Genomic DNA, 22,752 nt, shown 5'->3' with positions numbered 1-22,752 from the left:
CACAGTGACATATTCACAGCACATCATATCACATTCATATTCATATTTGCGTTTGTGGATCATTTTGTCTTGTTGTTGTTTCCAATCTAACACTTTGACAATGATAATAACCTGAAGCAAAATCACCAGAATATTTCATCATGGACAGAAGGATTTGTTTATATTCAACATTGTGTAGAGCTACATTGACATACATTTTTGTAATTATATTTAAATACAAGTAAATATGTGAATTGTAACATTTAGTCCAGCAGGAGATGGTAGAGAGAACCTAGTGCGATTCTTACCGGAGTGTCCTGTGTCTTTACGTCCTCTCATGTTACCGGAGTGTCCTCTGTCCTTACGTCGTCTCATGTTACCCATGCAGTGAGATATTTGGGGTTTTACACATTCTCAGGACACCACCATGCACCTTTTTGAGTAACAGTTTACTATTCACTCCTGAATTTGTACATGTTTGTGAAGCTCTGTAAAACAACAGCTAATACATTTTATCTTCATATTTTTTCTTGTCTCCTAGCAGTTACATAAATGCTATTCCATGGAGAAACATTGGTTCTCCACAGGTTTTTAGAACAGTATTTTCCACAACATCTATACCTAAACTTAATAGTATAGCTGGGCTGTGAATTACGTGCTAAGTATTGCACTATGCTAAAAAAACACACTTTAATGGAGACACCCACCATTTCCACCATCTTTTTCATCCATCTTCTGCTGATGGAATAAAATGCATCAACAAAAGTATCAGTCTGTGCTCAGAAAAAAGACCTTTAATTTTATGGGCGATCATTTAGAAAGCAATTTGTCTTACATTAAGCGGTCCGATTTAGGGCATGCCCACCGTTTTCTCCCTCAGGTCTGCACAGGCAGTCTGTTAAACTGACTGAACCTTGAATCTGAATTTCACCAGCTGTCCATCCATATGAGCATCTGTAAACCAACACCGTTGTAATGATGTCTTTCTCTGTCCTGCAGGGTATTTGATAGTCACAATAGAGCCACTGCCACCTGTTGTTGTGGGAGAGACAGTGACACTGAAGTGCAACTTCAAGACTGATGGCAGATTGCGGGAGATTGTTTGGTACCGGGTGAGTACTGCCCTGTGCAGGGGCTTTTGTCCGGGTTCATGAATGGCTCCGCCCTGTAGTTCTCATCTAAGCAGTGCAATTACGTTCATTATACCAGCAAGTGACGTGCAATCTTAAGTATAACTGGCCAAGCAGCACGGCAGAAAAAACATTTGTTTCCACGCAAGCTGTTCCAGTAAGCGTTAGCTAAAAGTGTTTCCGCTTGTCTGATTTGAGCCACAAAAAAAAGAATCAAAAAATCCCACTCTTTACATCGGATCTGAGGAATCCGTGGTGAAAACACCCCAGCTTTAACAGGATGGCAATTGGCTGGGAATCCCGATGTGATGTTCAGCTGGTCACCACCATGTTTTAATGGATCACAGCTGGGTGCTTTACACTTATTAAGCCCCAGTTGGTATATTGCACAGTGTGAGTGGCAGCCTCAATTACCTATTTTAAACTGGAGGATTTCTTTGTATTCTTCTCTGTGCCACTTCTTGTGACTGTGGACTTGTTTTGATGAATCATAATCAAATGTCTGGCTGCTGCTTGAAATTTAGTCCTGGCTGATAACTATACTTTACTGCTTGACCTTTGACTCCATCGATATGAACTCCGAGAAGCAGGCTGCAATCTCCCTTCAAAACAGCTGCTCTCTCGCACCGAGTCCCACAGAACAAATCTGCATGGCACACTAGCTTATAGCTGATTTTATAAAGATATGATGTTTACATAGCCAGAACCAAATCAACTACCCATTCTGCAACATTTCTAGATTACTTGAGATTCTTGACCTACCAAACAGAGTTTCTAGTCCCCTTATGAGCATGATTGGGTTGATTGGTTTAGCTTGTTGCATTATGTCCAGGGTGATTGTTCTGCTCTGGGAGCATTGAAGTCCACCAGCAAGCAGTTTATTGTTTTCTCAGGGGGTTACAAACACCATGGTGGCCCAGCATAGGTTAGACATTCCTGGTTCAGAAAGTAAAAGTCCTCACCAAGATTTTGCTCAGGTTCCTTGGATTGTGTTGATTCCATTAATTTTACCTGGCTTGCACTAATTAGAAAATCCATCAAGCTTGAGTAAAATCCTGGTGAGGACTTTTACTTTCTGAACCTGGAATGTCCACCTCTGCTGTCTCCACTGTCTTCACTGAGTGCGGTCTCTTAGACCTACTCAGGTTCACTCTGTCCCCACACTCTCACTTCCTGTCCTTGTCTATGTCCACTGTGTTCTCTAGCACCTGCTGGTTCTGTTAGATCCATATATTCCCCAAACCCACAGGCTGCTGTATAGAGGACCATCTACCTTGGCTTAAGCTTCCAAGTCTGTTTTCCAGTCTGCATTTTTTCAGTCTTCATTTCTCAGGCAATTTGGATGTGAATGAGGGAAACTGATGCTTAAGGAAACGTTCTGAACTATAAATCAATTAACTACAAATCAATTAAACTGTAAATAAGTGACCACCATCATTTCTATTATTAGTAGTTGTAGTAGTAGTTGTAATAATGTGTAGAAACAATAGCCTTAGTATTACCAATCATGGGTAATCTATATAGGTATATGCATTACATACAATGCAAGACTTTTCTTATGCATTACATATGATGCAAAACATCTTATTGGATTGTATTACCATAAGCTGTAAAGTCTCAGTGAAAGACCCATGAATTGGTTGTCAGGTTTGTACTTATCACGGGTGTACAGCCTGTTTGGAGCACATGGTGGCACGCAGCCGTGAAGCCGCGTCTCCCAGTCAGCTCCGTATTCCCCAGTTCCCGGGCTCCAGCCATTCCAGACTCATCTTTGCAAATCCTGACCTTTCCAAGACGGGACAAAAAGAGATTAATAACACTTTACATATTATCCAGACTCTCATACATCACGCTGCACGGTTCGACAGTGCCGTCGAATCACACCGGGGGCTTCACAGCGGCTGCTTGTTGGTTTCCGAGAGGTTTCTTCTTTGCGAGACCGAGTGTGAGAGGCAAACCTGAAGGTCACCTTTACAGCATTCCATATTTTTATGGTGCAAATATGTCTTTGCTACATCAATTTGAAATGTCCTTTCAAATACTCAAAATAAAGACAAAACACTAGGTACAAAAATTGTTATGGGCTATAATGCTCTTCTATGATGATAAATTTGAGGTCACCGGGTCATTTTAGCAATCCAGCACAGACAAGGTCTCTTCTCACTAGATTCACACTTCAGAAGTGCAGGTAAGGAGGTAGGTAGGCACTGTGGGTTTTGCACTGACGGCTGCAAGTTTGACGGGAGTCATCGCAGACAATACCGTCAACATCAACTATTGACGGCTGGTCAAAAGCCGCGAGATGGTAAATAAAGCCCAGATCTTTCTCCCATGTTGTTTGCTAGCATATTGTGAATCAATTAACCATGCTTGCCAGTCAACATTTATTTATTATCTGACTTCTGTTTGGCTAAGCTGTTGTCTGTTTCTTGTTGCTTAACCTCGCTGAGATACAGCCAGGGTTCTGTGCCGCCTGGAGGTAGCTCGGTTCCTGATCGAAGCGTCTGACGAGAAAGCGGTTGTTGGTGGAATTAAAGACCACGGTGCTGTGCTCTTCATTACCAGGTGGTCTTATCTTGACAGACCCTGTTTGAGGATTTCTGTAACACACACCAGCACATAATCTGCTGCTTCAAAGTGTACACACACTGCACGCATGCTCTAGCAACACGCAGGCTCTCCAGATGAAGGAGATTACCACTGAGAAGCTTTCTTTCTGCCCGGGGAAACTCATCCCACCAAATGGAATATATTTTTTCTTCCTTTATTTCCTTTTCCTTGATTGGAAAATGTTTCTCATCGGAATGTTTGCCTTGCTCAGGAAGTTATTTTTCAGTAATAACCAAAAAGGGGAGTGAGACAAAAATTAGTGATATTATTTGTTGCCTTTGTTGTACCTGAAATACACAAATTAAGATTCATAATTTGAGGGAACAGCCTATGAAACTTACATGAGTCTACTTCACTAATTTACCAAAAACATACAATTCTGTACACTTGAACCCTTCAGTAGGATTTAAGCCATCTGTTCATCAAAATTAAAGAGAGCTAACACCCAGAGGCACGATGTCTTTGTGTCTTCTACAGCCAAGCAATCTGGGACGAAAGTATTAGAGCATACAGTGATACCAGTTAAGCGGACACATAAATGTGCTTCCAACGTATATGATTACACCCAAACACTCCTGTCACAGTTTGTTTCAAGTAATACAGGGCGAAATATGGATTAGACCACCGTGACTTCCACAGTACCGCAGAGACGACGTTATTGCAAACAGATCGTCCGTTAGCTGGAGCTATAAGTAGCGCATTATCACTCCGAAACCATCGACGTATTACGCGCGCAAAACTTAAAGGCCGCTTTGAATCTTGGGAAGGTCCTCAGAGGGTTTTTTCTCAATGAAAGTGCCTGGCGGTTCGGTGCACACTGTGCTTGTTCTGATTATGGCAATCTAATGAAGAGATGACCGGGCCCTGTCCCAGCGGACGGCTCCGCGCTGAAGACCGCAAGCTTTCTGCCTGGCTGCCTGCTGAGAGTCGTGCTGCATCATGGGAAATCTGGCTAGGTTCACTCCCTGCAGCACGCCGGTCAACTCTTGGCTACAAGTCCAAGGAGGAGCCAAGAGGAGGGGAGGAGCCTCACGTTTATCACCACGGCCAACGCTAATGTGCCTTCTGTCAACAACCTTTACATGCACACACAGTTTTCAGCAAACCAGTTTCAAAGGGGCATATAATGGGCTAAAGTACTCCATGTTTTAATTACTTAAGGACGTCCCAGTTCGATATAGTACCTGGACATTAAGTGATTAGCACTGGGCTCTTCATTAAGTATTCATTATTTGTTTTTAATTTTTCCCTGATAGTCTCACTGTGCGTTTCAAACAATATTTTCCCATGCATTAATGATGGTATTCCTCCCTCAATCATAGCAGATTGTTCTTAATCCGCATGAACCGACAGGCCAGAGGTTTATAAATAAGGAAATAAGAAAAAAATTGCATGTGAAGTATGAACACAGTTAGCATCTGATAACAACGGGATAGAGTCCCGAGTTTGAACTTGACCACCACCCACAGTATGACACCTCACAGCTGCAGTATTTCTCTGGACGGCACTGATAACAAGATTCCCAAAGCATATCAGGATCTGTGCTGCTCCAGTACAGTGGCATGGTCAGTGAGAATCTGCATGCGGGTTCATGAAACGTATTAAATTTTAGAAATAAATAAATAGATTGGGGGCTTTATTTAAAAAAAAAAAAAACAGTATTGTTCAGATGCTTTTATCCAGAGCAACATTCCGAAATGGTTTGCTGGCTCGTTGAAATACCATCATGATAACACTCGTGCAGGGAGTAGCCTACAAGTTAGTGTTTTATTAGCTCGCTAAGTGAATGATTAGTGTTGATCTTTAAAAGGCTGCCACTTCAGTCTATTTACGAAGGGACTCAAATGTTTGGACAGCCCGGAGAACTTCGCACCACTACAGAGAACAGTCTCGGTGCTCTTCCTCAGAACATGGCGAGTCAACACGACACGTGTGAATGGCTGAGGCAGCGGGGGGCGCGTGTGGTCTCGCGCTCTGCTCGGAGACGGAGAACCTGTAAAGTGCTGCACTACTCTCTCCCGTAATTTAATAACAGCAGCAGGCTTATCAGAGATCTCTGTGATAAATATGATCAGACACTAAAGTTCTGTGTATCAGCAGTCACTGCCTCGGGGATTATTTAGATAAGGGAGATTTCTGAGCAGTCCTTTTAGGAGCGGGCGGTTTGAATGGCGCTGTGGAGCTGCGAGACGGGTGTGTTTAGATCAATGCAACAGGTTAACGTGAGCAGATAGCTCCTACCTGGAGATCTGATCATTCGGGTTCAGCTTTTGCTGAAGATTATTGTATTTGATTCACGGTTATTTTAAAATGTATTCCTCAAAGCCACTTCCTGGAGTGCGGGAGGATCGGTGCTGTGTTCCGGGTTCTTCTCTCGTCCTGGTTTCGTTCCTCCCGCTGACGTTGTAGCTCGTCTCCAACAATCTCATTACGGAAACTGAAACATCACGCTGCGCAAATGAAGCCGCTCTTGGCAAGATGATCTGGCTCTCAGGAGTGAGGGGGCGTGCGGCTTCCTGTGGTGGCCTTTATTTATTTATTTAGAACCGTGCTACAACCGTGCTCCACATTAGTGCTTAGTACAATTTACTTATTCACATCTAGTTTGAGTATAGCGGGCGAAATGTAGTTAGTGCTGTATAGCCGTTGTATGCTTAGTGCTGGTAAGTTTGCAACTTGTCGCTACACACATGTGGTTAGTGTCCAGGGGCGCAGATGGAAATTCTGAAGTGAGGGGGATCAAGCTGTACAATATATACGTTTATACTTGTAGATCAGGGGTAATCAACTATATTTTTCCGCGCGCCAATTTTGGCAGATAGCTCCGACTTGGCGAACGTAATTTATTGTGTTGAGCGGGGGGGTGGCGAACGTAATTTGTTCGGATCCGGACCGCAATCCGCCTGTTGCTGACCTCAATATTAATCTGGGGGACACACGAAATCTAGATGCTAGATTTCGGATGGGGTCAATATAAATCTGGGGGGGACATGTCCCCCCGTCCCCAGTGCCATCTGCGCCCCTGTTAGTGTCATGTAGTATAGTGCACATTTAATGCAATTTAGTTAGCGTCATGTACTTTGAATTATGTTAGTAGTGCACTGCAGTGCAATAAATTCAGCATGTTGTACCTAGCACTATGTAGTTAGTACGTTATGCTATGCAGTTCGCATTGTGTGATTGAACAGTTTCTGCTCTATGGGTAGCGCCCAATACGTGTCCGAATGAGTAGTTAGTTTCATTAAGTTTGTGTATTTAGTGTTATGTTGTTTGTGTACACATGCTAAGCACCCTAAAAAGGTTAGGTGCTCGACCCTGTGCAGGCGCAACCACAGCCATCGCGGTCTCGAGCTCGGAGCACACAGTCGCAGCTCCAGAACCCCGTCGCCGGGTTGCCGTGGAAACGGGAGCGCGGGCACAGTTCTCCAGCTTTGTGTACACACCGCGCACTCCTGTGGGCTCAAGTACGGCGTGATCCTTACAGCCTCCACCCCTCCCCGCCGCGGCCGCCCCCCCGCGGTGCTCGGTTATTGTCGCATAGATCTGGGGCTCAGTCGAGCTTTTCCCTGTGATCCTCCAGCACGAGGCGTGTGCAGGAGCTAAAAATACCGCTCCGTGCATATTTTTAAACCTAACACTGTGTCTGGGGCAAACCTGACCAAGCACTGTGTCCGCGCGCACACCCTGGACATGCCGACCGTGTCCGGAGTGTTGCAGAGTCGCTGTGAGTTGTGTCAAAGTGCGCAGGCCGTGTGCCAGCCGTTTGCTGACGTCATTCCTTACAGCGTTTAAAATGTACTAAACTCTCCCATGTCAACCGCTTGTTACCTAAGCATTTCACACCGGTCACACAGACGGTGATAATGAGAGGACAGATATTTAACGATCCAGATAATTGTTTGATATGCCCTTATATTTACACATCTCCCAGCCCTCAGGAAACTAACACCAGATTTATAGCGAAGCGATGCAGGACTGTTATGTCGCTAATGGTGTCAATGTTCCCTTTGATATGACTAAATGTGCCTTGCTCTCTTGTCTACACATCCACAGAGAGAAGCAACAGATGCAAATCCCCCTCTGCTAATGGCCTTCTAAATATGGTGTTGTGCCTAATGAGCTCTGGCTTTGTTAAAACATTGAATTGTGTGGCTTGGAAAAAAGAAAAGAAAAACATTACCAGTGCTTACCAGTGCGATAGGCACAGGACCGTGTTATCTCTGTTTGCAATAGAGGCGGGGAAATGGAATGCTAATATTCTTTTGGGAGTTCTTAATTAGTCTTTTTCAAGACCCCTTTCTTCAACAATTCATTTCATGTGCAATGATTCTTCACCAAAACGGAAGGGCGAAGGTTTTGCCAATGTGTGGAAATTGAGCCCATTTCTTAATTAGCCACTACTTAAGCAGATATTACTCTTAGAAAATGTACTGTATGCTAAAGCATTTTGAGGATTTGTAGAGGTAGCCATGGAATTGTAATGGGAAATCCACACAGGAAGTTGTTCAAATGTAGTATTTTTTGTGCATATAGAAATCGAAGAGTTTCATATTTTATAACATTTGAGTTATTCTGGATTCATCAGAATGTCCTGATATACATCAGGATATTCTGACACATCCTGAATAAATCAAATGTATATGTTGTTGTTTGTGTGTGTATGTGAGAGAGAGACATCTGCTTTAGGAAAAATGAGATATGCTGTATTTCTTCTGTGAATCACTAAAATTACTGCAATTTCATCCCTTGCTATCTAAATATCTCTGTATATAAATGCTATTTTTAAACGCTAACTCAGCGAACCTAAAATTTTGTAGCTTTTTGTCACTTCTTCACAAGAACCACGTGTTCCTACAGAATATCTCGTAGCTAAGCTACTGACTACCAACTGTGCTCTGGTAATTCTTCTAGCAGGCAGCTTAAAAGTCATTTGGTTTGAAGAGCTGCAGTGGTCCTAACAGCACTGCATCAGTGCATTTTTATTTCAATATCAGACTGATTAAACAAGAAGATCATTAGTAAGTAATTAGGGGTGGATCCCAGTGTCACTGGGTCATTTGCAGTTTCACTGGACTGGGACCTGGATCCCTGGTTCATCATGCAGCTCTGAGCTGGTGTTGTGCCTCCTTTCATGGAGACAGCATGTGTGCACACATAAGGAGAAGTTGGAGGAGATGCTTGTGTGGAACACAGATCTTCAGTTTATTGAAAAGAGACACCATATTAACCCATGCAAATGTGAACCCAACTCGCTTTACATTAACATCACACATTTTTATTACCACGACTTCAACGCAACATTTTATTAAGTGGAAACACTTCGGATTGTTTATGGTTTTGTCGTAAGGTCTAATGATGCAGGCAGTAAAGACCAGTTAGTCCAGGCCCACAGTTCTTTCCCTCAAAACGCTGGCATTAAGGTTTGAATCTGGAGTCCCACAATGGATTTTTGCTTCCAAGCAACACTTTTTTTTCTTCCTTGCCATCCTATTTTTTGTTTTTTTTGTTCCAAGTACACAGTCTGGACTTGGACGAACGGTCGTGCGAGCGTTCGGAACCGTGCTGCATGTGAGAGAGCGGCAGCAGGATCCTGACAGCGTCACAATGAGCCCGGCGTTTACAGGAAGCCATGCTGTGCTTTGAAGCACATTTTCCCTGCAGACACCAGCAGGGATTGGCGTGTTGAATAAGCAGTTAGAACAGCATGAGGGTGAAGCCTCGTCCGGCTAAAGGAACACGACTCCATGCTGCGGAGGTTACGCTGCACATGTGAATGACTTCCCATTACAGGCAGAGCTTTTGTTTTAGCTGGTTAACTTTCCTGCCCCAGACAGCGTTTCCAAGACACGGTGATAAATTATTGCCTAATACACGGTTGTAGGTGATAGAAAGTTTCGGTATTAAACTGGTTATGTGGGGGAACTTTTTTTAGCTGTTGACAGAAGCCACGTCTGTTTTCAGTCCACTTGATGGCTGCAAGTGCGTCTTCGGCTGGCCATTCCATGCAAAAAGAATCATCTTTTCTTCTCCTTCTTCCTGTCCTGCTTCCAATCCTCTGGTGTGCCGAGCCGGATCAATAGGTGCACCCTCCCGACGTGACCCCCGGCTATCTGGGTCAGAGATGTGGCAGCCGAGAAACAATTAAAGAAGCCTCCCTCTCCTCCGGTGGGTATAGCACATGCTGGAGAAAGATGGATTTTGTAATAGATTTTTGTCGGTGTAAAATGAGAGGCTGACCTCTCATTCCAAGCCCGGCCCAGAATGCTTTGCAGGAGAGGGCACCGTACTCCCTGCCGAGTTAAAGGGATATTAATTTGACACCTCGCTCTGCGTGACAGTCACGTTGGCCGCGTGGAAATAAAAGCCAAGGAGCGGCGCTCTCGTGCCGGCCCTCCCCGAAACGTGACGGCAGACGCGTGCGGCCACGCGGTTACGGCGTGATCAGAGGAGCAGCAGACAGCACCAGAGGACCTCCCACGGTGTTCCTTTGCTTTACCGGCCTCAAGCAGACACGAGTGAATCACTCCAGCCGTCCAGCAGTCTGCATTATGGCTCGATTGAGTGCATGTGTGAGAAAGGCGAGTTTAAGCAGTGCATGCTGGGTAGGCACCCTACCCAGTCACACGGGCTGTCCCCGTCCTTATCTCTCCTTAATGGGACACGGGACTGTCTCATCTCCTCGTCCGTCCCCCACCCACTCAATGCCTCTATCTGCAGTTAAAAATCCTTACTGTGAAATTGATTGTTTCACAGTCCGTCACCTTGCCTTGCCCTTCTGTGATCGCAGGCGAGATTGTGGTCAGCTGAGGAATAATCCCGTCCATTTTTCACCAGGTTACAGTTTCCTGACAGATTCATTTATTCCCCATGTTCTGCTCATCGAAAGTGTCTCTCGCGCGCTGTGGACAGACTTCTGCGATATGTTCGGCTTTGCCGGCAGATGGTCCCTTGCAAACATGTGGCCCTACAAGACACCATCATTAAAGGTTCTCGCCCAAGGTCACCTTTGTTGGTAGACTAGAACTGACTCACGCCTGCTCTGCTTGGTAAACCTTCAGAGTGCGTGGCCCCAGGCTCCACCCTGCTGCTAGCCCACAGGCCATCAGCACATCTGTAAAATTGACATTAAATTGCTGTAATTACATCACATTGTCACTGCAGAGCTGCATTTTAAAATAACTACCGTTCTTAATAACTGATTAACGTGTGGTTGATGATTTCACTTAATTGACCATTTACATTCACTTGAGCATGCAATCAGTTTTCAGCAGTTTAACACAATATTACACAAAAAAGAAAGAAATGAAGTCTCCAAGAAACTGAACTGCTTTCACACACGAGTCCTTTGCACATATCACAGTGCTGCGAAATCTGCTAAGACTGCAGTATCCTAGCGACGCCTGAACCATTGGTCATGGATTCGGTCCGATTCAGAACTGAATATAGAAGAAAAGCCTCATCACTGATTTCCTTTAAAGGTCTGAATGTGTTAACTCCTCAGGTTCCAAACCTTCATCTTCATCATCAGCAGGCCATGCATTCATTTGCCTTTATTTATGGTTTACATTTATAAACATTTCCATCATGCCTGTTTCCCTACAGTTAAATCAAATACTGCTAATGTTTATTAATGTATATTTACTAATGATCCACTGGTTAGAGTGCACTTCTATAATACTATTTTTTTCTTAATGTTTCTGTAAATCTTTCCTTTAGTCATTACTGTTCATTTCTGTTATCATTTCTATTTGCATCTCTATGTCTCTACACTGTTTTAAAGTTGTTTATCTTTTTATGTCCTTCTGGTTTATGTGGGTGTATAAAATGTGCAATTCAGAAGACTTGCCTTCCCTGGCCTTATATTAACACCCAGAGCACATGGTGCCTATTACAGACCATAGAATTTACTGAAATTCCTGCTGATAGCATCTTGATTTATTATTATTATTATTATTATTATTATTATTATTTTAAACCCTTAAGAAATGTAGGCTCTGAGAGTCTGACCCATTAAAACAAATTATTTAATTATTATTCATATATTTTTGAGGAAGAAAAAACAACAATAAAATGAATTCAAAGGTGAATGATTGATATTGCTTGTACTTTCACCTTTGGGGTTCAGAAAGAGTGAGAGTACATGCGAAACCAAGCGGACTCTTTTCATTTGAGTTGCATCTAGCGAATGAGCTGCCTCTCCAGCCGACGTGTGTTTTGGCTGTAGAATTAGCAGGCGGTTCCATCACCACCTTGGCCGGTGTGAAGACGTTTAGGCCGACGACTCCACTCCGTCCCCCCCGTCTGGGAACTCCCCCTCCTCCCCGACATGAATCACTGTCCCCATTAAGGAGCGGCTGGATGGGGCTCTCTCGCACGCAGCGATTGGACGCTGGAGCAAAGTGACAAATGACACGGCGATTAGAACAATTTTTCCACGCCGCAAAGCAAAAGTCCTCCCGCTTTCTAGGAGCCGGTTCGAATTGTGTGTTTGGCCGTGACAAATGGGAGAGGATAAGGATCTGCCTCTCTCCGGAGTGGGCCGGGTCCAGACAAAAGCAATACCGCCAGGGTCAAATTGATCCACTGTTAGACTTAGCGAACACAAGGAATCGGTTGTAGGTGCAGATAGCAAAGCTCCGCCAGACTGCAGCAGAAGCTTAGCAGGACAACAGACACGTGCGGTGTGGTCAGGCCAGAATCAGCCCACAAGGGGGGAAAACTGTAAAGAAATTGTATTGAAAATTCATTGCTGAGCCTGAGGATCAGATAAGAGCCTTTATGTGGTTTTTATCAAAGTCTCAATAGCAGAGCGATGAGTTTCAATACCAGACCATTTCCTCCATTAAAACAGCCTCCCAGTGTGCTTGGATCACTGTTTCGCTCTTATTCACAGTGTTTCTGTCTAACTAGTTGTATTCAAAAAGAACAAAAAAAACTGCTGAGTGTTTTGTAATTCGCCTCTCGCTGCAAATGCAAGAGTTCAGTGGCAGGCCAGGGATGCGGAACTCTTCCCAGAGTGCCGTCCGGTGCATGTTTCCCTCCGTGGCCTTGATGTGATCAGGCAGACGGATGTCATGCCTCCACGGCAAACGTGCCTCTGATTTAGGCCTGCCAGGCCCCGCCCGCCTGCCTACTCGTGCTGCTACTGGTCGCTGCGCTCGCAATCGATTCGATGTGGAGACCAAGTGTTGTGTTAACGCTCCCATAACCACAGCTGGGACATATTGACAGCCGGGTTTCATCTCTCTGGCGGTGTCGGTGAGCGCGGGGTCACACTGGGCGACGTGGGCAGTTTCAGGCAGAGAATTTCCTAAGCGGAGCTTTAGATGATCATCGTGATGGACATTAATGCGGGACATATGGATGAGAATAGGGCAGAGTGTGTCTGCAGTTTGTGGAAGTAGATGTAACAGAATTCTGCACAAGCTGAGAATGTGAAACAATTATGTGGCAATTGCATCAGACATTTTCTCCGCTGATCTGAAGGAATGCAAGATGATGGAATTTTAAGAATTACACCAACCCAAACCAAGGGCAGGCCGCTTGGTCTTCACTGGCGTGTGTGTGTGTGTGTGGGTGTGTGTATGTTTGAGAGACAGCCAGATAAAGAAATGTGAGCATGTGTGTGTTGAGAGGGAGTTTCTGTGTCAGTGTGCATGTGTGTTGAGTCCAGGCTGGCAGTGTGTGGATGGAAGCCGGAAGCCCAGAGGCAGCTCTGCGGGACAACGCTGAGCTGCGGGACAACGCTGAGCTGCGCTACCGCTGTCAGCACATCACTCTCCCTGTTTAACTGGTGACACGACCTATCAGAATGCCTGCAGCACTACAGCCACCCATTCCTCCATTTAAATGATCCATTTGGACACCAGAGATGATGTAATTCTGACAGTTGTCAGTCTGATTGTGGCGCTTGGTTCAAACCATCAGAACGGCCCTTCACAGCATGGCACAGTGTGCCGTCTCAAAAAGCATAAGGCAAGACCTCCAGCTGTTCATCAGACTGCGCAGGGAGTCCGCAGTTCCTTTTCACACATTCAGAGGCTTATGAGGTCCTATGAGGTCCTAAACAAAGCCAGCTCCCTCTGAGAAACAAACGAAGGTATTAAGGCTGTTTTAATGTGAGCGTGTTGTTAATGGTGGCGCTGATTGTCTTTGAGGGTGATGTTGCTGTCTGCCAGGGTGGTGGTAATAAAGGAAGAATAAAGGTATTCACAAATTAAGATGAATTTCAAGTTTCCTGCTGCTACCATTTAGTTAATTAAGACCAAGCTTGGGAAATATATAAATAAAAATGCGAGAATTATAAAGCATCTCAGTTAAGATGAAAGCCTACTTTTACCCTTCACGTTCTTTGATTATCTCTCCGCAGAAGCACATATATTTACGGGGGCCTGTTTCATGCAAGCCATTAATTGCTCGTTGAGTTAATGATTTGTCAGAGATACTGAGTCTCCCTGGAGGCAAGACCCTCCCTTCTGCTAGATTCATGTCATTTATGGAGGTAAATAAGACTTCAAATGTGAAAAGTTTCGCTATGCTGGCAAAGGTGTGGTTTTGGATACACTTAGTCTTGTGCTTAGAGAAAGTAATGCTTATAATTTTATTAATGTTTAATTGGTTTCTTCTTTCTAGAAATGACACAAACAAGTGGAAAAGATGGTAAACATGGTAGAGATATAATTGTAAACATTTTTTGTTTGTTTTTACATTTGTACAACAAAAATGCCACATTCATAATTATTCATACCCTTTCGAATTTGTCACTGGCAAAGCCTCTATTTGTCACCACAGCAGTCAAATGGTTCTTAATTACTAACGAGCTTTTTGTAGTTTTTGTTTTTTACATTGGAATTTTTGGACACTTTTGCAGTGAACTGCAGGTCTGTGAGGTTGGGAGGCTTCATCGTATCATCATCATCATCATCATCATCATCATCATCATCATTATATATTCATCCCTCCACAGATGGGCTCTCTTCTCAATGGACCACAAGCCTGCATTCTGACTGGGATGCTCAGAGGAGCTGTGTTCTGTTTACCCTTTGTTCTCCACGTTTTGGATTATTGTCTTAGAAGATCAGGTGTTGCCCACAGCCAAAGTTTCTGTAGTCTGCCTGATGATTTTGTCCCGAATTTTACAGTAATCCATTAATCTCCATCATGCGCATGTGTCTGCTGGAGTGTCTTCCTTGAGATGTTGATACCAGAATTGCTCCTATTTCTTCTGATGATCTTGCTCATGATCCTCATTCTTCTTGGCCATTCATGCTAGCGCAGGGGTCAATTGTGGTTTCCTACCATACCATTGAGATTTTTTACAGCGAGGAACTGCGTGTATTTTTTGATAATGCTTTGTGCTAAAGCCACTTGCATTTAAACACACTTGGATATAACTGTGTGGCCTTGTGAACACCCAAAGTTCACAACCAGAGGTTCTTTCTAAGCTCTTTAGTTATAGCCATGACATGCAGTTGACTATGAATCAGAACTATGAAACAGCGGTTCTAAGTTTATTGGTGATTACAGCGCTCTAGAACAGAACTTACTAACACTGGAAGGGTACAGAAGTTTGCATTTATTTTTTAAAATGTGTGATAATTTTAAAGGTATGAATAACTTCGGACATGGAACTTAAAGAACTTAGAAATATAGAATGGATCAAATTTATCATCATTATCTCTCGCATCTCTAGTATCTTGTTTACACCATTTCCACCCAGAATAAACATATTTATTCGTATCCATGTGTACGAATCATTTGGTGTATCACTATAACTGTATGTGTCACACTGAGTGGATATATTGACTGTGGTGAAGAATCAATAACCCGAACAACTTGGTTTGCATGATGCTTTGATAAAAAGTATTTAATAAATCATAGATTAGTATTCATGTACAGGGGTTTCCAAGGAATATAAAATATTCACCAGACAGTCCAAACAATCTTAAGTGGACCACACTGCTGGAAATTAAAGTGTCAATGTTTGAATAAAGAGAATCCGGAAGCTTTTAGATGTGATTTTTCATCTTCTTAAGCTCTCGAGCTGACGATCAAAGTCAAATCCAGGCAAACACTCTCCTGACGACCCTTCATTCTGTTTCAAGGTAAGACAACGTGTTGCCACCAATATAATGGGAGTAGGCACGCTGCTCTTTTTATTTTTTCAAAGCTGGCCTGAGAGTTTCAGCAGAAGCCCAATGAAGGTAAAACCGCAGCCTCCATCCTAATTGTTGGCCGAAACTATGAGACCACACTCCTCCATGGGATTCAGCATGGCGGGTGGGTTATCTATAGTCTGTTCTAAGCATTCTCACCCTGTTACTGAGGACGCTTGCAGGCCACCAGGTGGAATTAGAGAAAAAGCAAATCCTTCCTCTCCCATCTTCTTCCTGTTCTTCTCCACAGCGAATGTTGGCCAGTGTTGTTTTCTTTTCCCACAGAAGTCCTTGTTGACAGGAGTGCTTACTGTGTGTTGAACATGCCATACGAGGGAGCCTGCTTGTCCTCTGAGGATCGTACCATATCTGGCTTTATTATATATGGTGATTATTCATCATAAGACGATTATATCTGTATGTCTTATGGCTAATTGTCTCTCTTCCCTCATGTTCATTTAAGTAACATGAGAAGGTAGTGTGTTGGAAGCAGAGGTCTTCCCTACACCCAGTGGTGGACTTAGCAACTTTAGGGGCTCAAGGCGAATTTAGCTAGGGGGCCCATCAACATTAATATGCGAGAAATAAGTTAGCTAGTCAGGGGGCACCTACAGTGGGCTGCAGTGGGAGGGGCCCAAGGCAGTTGCCTAGCCACGCCTCTATGCAAAGACCACCTCTGCCTACTTAGTAAGACTGACTAAAATATCCTTGAAATCAAAGTGCCTACCCACAATGCATGGCAACTTTAGGGGTGTAGCAAGGGCTGACATATTCACCACAACAGATTTAAAGCAATTATAATCCACAGGAATGAATCCATCAGAATGCAAAACACTTTTACCACTTTTACCCACCCCCATGAGCCATTCCTCCCTTTGCCACAAAGACGCTGCCTGTCTTTCTTTTCCTTATATGGTGAGTTCAGTCTCCCAAGGTTATAGGACAAATTACACATAGTAATCTGAATATGTTCATAATGCCTTTCATGTTGATGGAATTAGAGAGACAACTATTCTTCCAGAGATAAAAAGTAAACTTAAAAAAAATATCTTTATGACTATTTCATTGCTCATTCTTTTTTTTAGTTCTACAATTCTCAAACCCCAGATTCTTAATAGAATTTTTGGCATACCTGAAATCAGTATTCAAATCAGCCTCCTGGCAGGTAGCTGATGACTCAAGCAAATGATATGGAAATAGAAAAATGATTTGCATTTCATCAGATTTCACTAGCCTCATGCACATGGCTTCTGATCATGTCGGTTTGAGAAAGCAGCTCTTTGGGGACCAGGCTTAACAGAACCCGGCTTGAGGAGATGCCGTCTGTGGGCACCTCACCACTTTCGCAATTTCATAGCAGATGTAGGTTGCAAATTCGATTCTGTGTCTCCCTGACACAGCGGTCCTAATATGACTGCGGATATCGAGGAAGGGGCACCTGTCACCGCTACATGTTTGGCCTCGCCAGGACGTATCTGCCTGACGCTGCTTCGATACCTCTGATCAAACTGATCCACGTGTGTCTGGCTGACACTATGAGTCATGACAGAGATCTAAAACAATTTTATGCAGCTCTTTTCAGCAGAGGTATATTTCCCTCTCCCTGTCATCTGAGTATGAGCAGTGATATTGTAAACCAGGGGTTTTTAACGCCAGGCCTGGAGTCACCATGCCTTAAACGGTTTAAACTTCTGCCCACTCCAGCAACCCTGTTCCAGCTCATCAGCTCAACGCGCCCTTCATGATGGCTAAAGTACAAGGGAGCAGCAGGAACCTGAAACCGTGGAGGACTGCGTGGGTCCCAAGAGAGGGGGCTGGAAACTCCGACTGTAAACATACTACAGCTGTCAGCAGGGGCGGTTCTCCAGCTCAAACCTGTCGACCAAGCCGATACATTCCCCTCACTGCCACTGTACTTATGCAGCTTTTAAAACTGTTGATTTCTTTTCTACAGGCTTTATGCTGTATTTTATGCATAGGATGCCTTAATGTATTGACTAAATCCAGAACTGTAAGCCCATCCTGGTGATTTAGATCTCCTAAGTCCTTGGCCCTAGATGCCCAGGAGAAAGTGCCAGCCGCCCGGAATGAGAACACAAGCGTTCACCGTTTACCGATTCAATAACCCCATTCACGTCCTCGCATAAAACGCAGAAACACATAAACATCAGTGCAAATTCATAGTATCAGATAAATCTGTCACAGGGCCTTTTTACACCTCTTTTAAAGGCTGTTATAGTATCTCAGACGTGAGGCGTTTTTCCTCTCCCTATCAGGCTGCCACAGTCAACGTGGTGCCATGATGGGCACGAGAAGAAAAAAACATCATGGCTTGCGGAATCGAAGAAATAACAGGGCAGAGCCGCACAGAACCTGCAGCGGGAGCGGTGACATTAGCGCCACCTACCTCATCGCACCTGGGCTGTACCATGGATTGGCTGGTCCAAGCCCAGGGAACCCTGCCTTTCCAGAACAATGCAGTGTCCGGCCCTGTCCGGCACAAGTGAGGAGATTGGGTTTAATGTATGGCTACTTCACTGGACTGGTTTGATGTATGAAGGTCTGATCCAACTGTCCGCTTGGTTTGCTGTCATGCTGAGATACAGATGCAGTGGCGAACACGGGCTTATCAAGGAATGTCCCAACTTTAATAAAACAGGAGAACAGAGTCACAGCAGTAATCCAGGCAGAGGTCCAGTACCAAGCCAGTACTAGGCAAGCAGAGCAAACCCATCCAAACAGAGCAGAGCACGACGGAGTAATAGGAGACAAGACACCAGAGCGTATGATAAAGACGCCTCAGGAAAACATAGCGAAACATTGCAACATGTCAACAGCAAACTGAGCCTTAAATACATAGGAAAGGGTGAATATATTGAGAACAGGTGTGACTTATAAGCAGGGAAATTCAATTTAGCAGAGCTTGTTGGAGGATCATGGGAGTTGGAGTCCGTGATGGAGGTAGCAGGTGAGATGCGAGGATTGGATGTGACATTTACATATGTGAAAAATATATAGAGGAGAGGAGATTAGATTGAGAACAGGTGTGATCAATGAGCAGGGGGATTAGATTTAACGAAGCTGCTTGGAATATGGTGGGTGTTGGATCCTGCGATGGAGGCAGCAGGTGAGATAAGAGTATCGGATGTGACATTAATCATTTCTTGCTTGTCTCTGTAGATCTGGAGGTCCCGCAGGATCTTAGTTTTGTTGGTTTCCACAAATGTCTGTGGTTCCTTCCATTTGGACTTATCCAGCTGATATGCCTCACATGTGTTCTCATATTTGAGCCCTGTCCTTGGGTCCTATATATGCCCTGTCCTAGGGTCCTGTATATGCCCTGTCCTAGGGTTCTATATATGCCCTGTCCTAGGGTCCTATATATGCCCTGTCCTAGGGTCCTGTATATGCCCTGTCCTAGGGTCCTGTATATGCCCTGTCCTAGGGTTCTATATATGCCCTGTCCTAGGGTCCTATATATGCCCTGTCCTAGGGTCCTATATATGCCCTGTCCTTGGGTCCTATATATGCCCTGTCCTAGGGTCCTATATATGCCCTGTCCTAGGGTCCTATATATGCCCTGTCCTAGGGTCCTGTATATGCCCTGTCCTAGGGTCCTATATATGCCCTGTCCTAGGGTCCTGTATATGCCCTGTCCTAGGGTCCTATATATGCCCTGTCCTAGGGTTCTATATATGCCCTGTCCTAGGGTTCTATATATGCCCTGTCCTAGGGTCCTATATATGCCCTGTCCTTGGGTCCTGTATATGCCCTGTCCTAGGGTCCTATATATGCCCTGTCCTAGGGTTCTATATATGCCCTGTCCTAGGGTTCTATATATGCCCTGTCCTAGGGTCCTATATATGCCCTGTCCTAGGGTCCTGTATATGCCCTGTCCTAGGGTCCTGTATATGCCCTGTCCTAGGGTCCTATATATGCCCTGTCCTAGGGTTCTATATATGCCCTGTCCTAGGGTCCTATATATGCCCTGTCCTAGGGTCCTGTATATGCCCTGTCCTAGGGTCCTGTATATGCCCTGTCCTAGGGTCCTATATATGCCCTGTCCTAGGGTCCTATATATGCCCTGTCCTTGGGTCCTATATATGCCCTGTCCTTGGGTCCTATATATGCCCTGTCCTAGGGTCCTATATATGCCCTGTCCTTGGGTCCTATATATGCCCTGTCCAAGGGTCCTGTATATGCCCTGTCCTTGGGTCCTATATATGCCCTGTCCTAGGGTCCTATATATGCCCTGTCCTAGGGTTCTATATATGCCCTGTCCTAGGGTTCTATATATGCCCTGTCCTTGGGTCCTATATATGCCCTGTCCTAGGGTCCTATATATGCCCTGTCCTAGGGTTCTATATATGCCCTGTCCTAGGGTCCTATATATGCCCTGTCCTAGGGTCCTATATATGCCCTGTCCTTGGGTCCTATATATGCCCTGTCCTAGGGTCCTATATATGCCCTGTCCTAGGGTCCTATATATGCCCTGTCCTTGGGTCCTATATATGCCCTGTCCTAGGGTCCTATATATGCCCTGTCCTAGGGTCCTATATATGCCCTTTCCTAGGGTCCTGTATATGCCCTGTCCTAGGGTCCTATATATGCCCTGTCCTAGGGTCCTGTATATGCCCTGTCCTAGGGTCCTATATATGCCCTGTCCTAGGGTTCTATATATGCCCTGTCCTAGGGTCCTATATATGCCCTGTCCTTGGGTCCTGTATATGCCCTGTCCTAGGGTCCTATATATGCCCTGTCCTAGGGTTCTATATATGCCCTGTCCTAGGGTCCTATATATGCCCTGTCCTAGGGTCCTGTATATGCCCTGTCCTAGGGTCCTGTATATGCCCTGTCCTAGGGTTCTATATATGCCCTGTCCTAGGGTCCTATATATGCCCTGTCCTAGGGTCCTATATATGCCCTGTCCTTGGGTCCTATATATGCCCTGTCCTAGGGTCCTATATATGCCCTGTCCTAGGGTCCTATATATGCCCTGTCCTAGGGTCCTGTATATGCCCTGTCCTAGGGTCCTATATATGCCCTGTCCTAGGGTCCTGTATATGCCCTGTCCTAGGGTCCTATATATGCCCTGTCCTAGGGTTCTATATATGCCCTGTCCTAGGGTCCTATATATGCCCTGTCCTTGGGTCCTGTATATGCCCTGTCCTAGGGTCCTATATATGCCCTGTCCTAGGGTTCTATATATGCCCTGTCCTAGGGTTCTATATATGCCCTGTCCTAGGGTCCTATATATGCCCTGTCCTAGGGTCCTGTATATGCCCTGTCCTAGGGTCCTGTATATGCCCTGTCCTAGGGTCCTATATATGCCCTGTCCTAGGGTTCTATATATGCCCTGTCCTAGGGTCCTATATATGCCCTGTCCTAGGGTCCTGTATATGCCCTGTCCTAGGGTCCTGTATATGCCCTGTCCTAGGGTCCTATATATGCCCTGTCCTAGGGTCCTATATATGCCCTGTCCTAGGGTCCTATATATGCCCTGTCCTTGGGTCCTATATATGCCCTGTCCTTGGGTCCTATATATGCCCTGTCCTAGGGTCCTATATATGCCCTGTCCTTGGGTCCTATATATGCCCTGTCCAAGGGTCCTGTATATGCCCTGTCCTTGGGTCCTATATATGCCCTGTCCTTGGGTCCTATATATGCCCTGTCCTTGGGTCCTATATATGCCCTGTCCTAGGGTCCTATATATGCCCTGTCCTAGGGTCCTATATATGCCCTGTCCTTGGGTCCTATATATGCCCTGTCCAAGGGTGTGTGTGTGGTCCCACAGATCCCCTACACTGGCTAATTTGCCCATTTGGCTCGCGTCCCTTTATTTCTACTCAGACTGGCTCCCAGTGTTCAGACCTGGCAACCTAGCAGTGAGCAGACCTGGCAACCTAGCAGTGAGCAGACCTGGCAACCTGGCAGTGAGCAGACCTGGCAACCTGGCAGTGAGCTGACCTGGCAACCTGGCAGTGAGCAGACCTGGCAACACAGCAGCATCCTTTGGGCTTGAGGCAACAGCCAGTGTTCAGATCTTTTCTCCAGTTAAGGGGAAACGTACCCCAATACTCTCCAACTGATCCCCCAAGTGACCCTCCAGCTCACGTTCTCTAACGTGTCTTCTTGCCAGGAGAAGGAGGCTCGTTTTCCTTCTCACTTGGGGAAGCTGGTACCAGTTGAGAATTTTTATTTCCCTATTTCCCTTCTCTTTCATGTCTTTTTAATGCATTTCTTGTTCCCACCTTTTGATCTGCAATGAGCAGCCCCTTTGGAGAGGAAGTGGTACAGTTAAACAAACCACATCATCTCATTGCTCGGGCTAGAACTTGTTGACCCGTGTGTGTATGTATGTGTGTGTATGTGTGTATGTGTGTGTGTGTGTGTGTGTGTGTGTGTGAGAGAGAGAGAGAGAGAGAGAGAGAGCGCACAAATGTAACCCACAGCAGAAGTCCTTTCCTCGTGGCACCTGCATTCACCTGAGTCAGGCAGTTCAGTCCCGTGCTGTCGCTCTGTTGTTCAGAGAAAAGTGCAGAGCTGCATCCACACACCAAGCACAGAGTTAAAGAGCTTCAGCAGTTCGGCCCGGAGGTCAGACACCTCGCACTGATTCTACTTCATGGTGAGACATTCATCTGTTCCTTGAAGGCAGCTGAAGATCAACGGGCCGAACACAATGACTTTTAACACTCCGTTTTCTCCCATCTGCATTTGTGCACTGAATGCGGGTCTCAGCTATTAGCTCCCACTATACCACCATGTGCGGCGTCAGCTGAACAAAACCCTGATGTATGACGTGAGGACCCTGCCCTGTTTCACCTAGCCTGCATCATACACTGAAGGGCTTTGTCATAGTTATTTCACGTGTGTTA

General features: G+C 45.1%; 1 protein-coding gene across 1 annotated transcript in view; it reads left to right on the top strand.

The window, feature by feature from the left end:
• igsf21a (immunoglobin superfamily, member 21a) overlaps nucleotides 1–22,752 on the top strand; it is a 164,371-nt gene that overhangs the window by 57,568 nt on the left and 84,051 nt on the right. Inside the window, exon 2 of the mRNA XM_077007700.1 lies at nucleotides 979–1,091. Within this exon, the coding sequence (XP_076863815.1) occupies nucleotides 979–1,091 (113 nt within the window). The remainder of the gene's footprint in view (nucleotides 1–978; nucleotides 1,092–22,752) is intronic.

This window comes from Brachyhypopomus gauderio, chromosome 1 (assembly GCF_052324685.1).
Source record: "Brachyhypopomus gauderio isolate BG-103 chromosome 1, BGAUD_0.2, whole genome shotgun sequence".
In the NCBI taxonomy this organism is placed as follows: Eukaryota; Metazoa; Chordata; class Actinopteri; order Gymnotiformes; family Hypopomidae; genus Brachyhypopomus; species Brachyhypopomus gauderio.
This window is presented reverse-complemented; position numbering and strand designations above follow the sequence as displayed.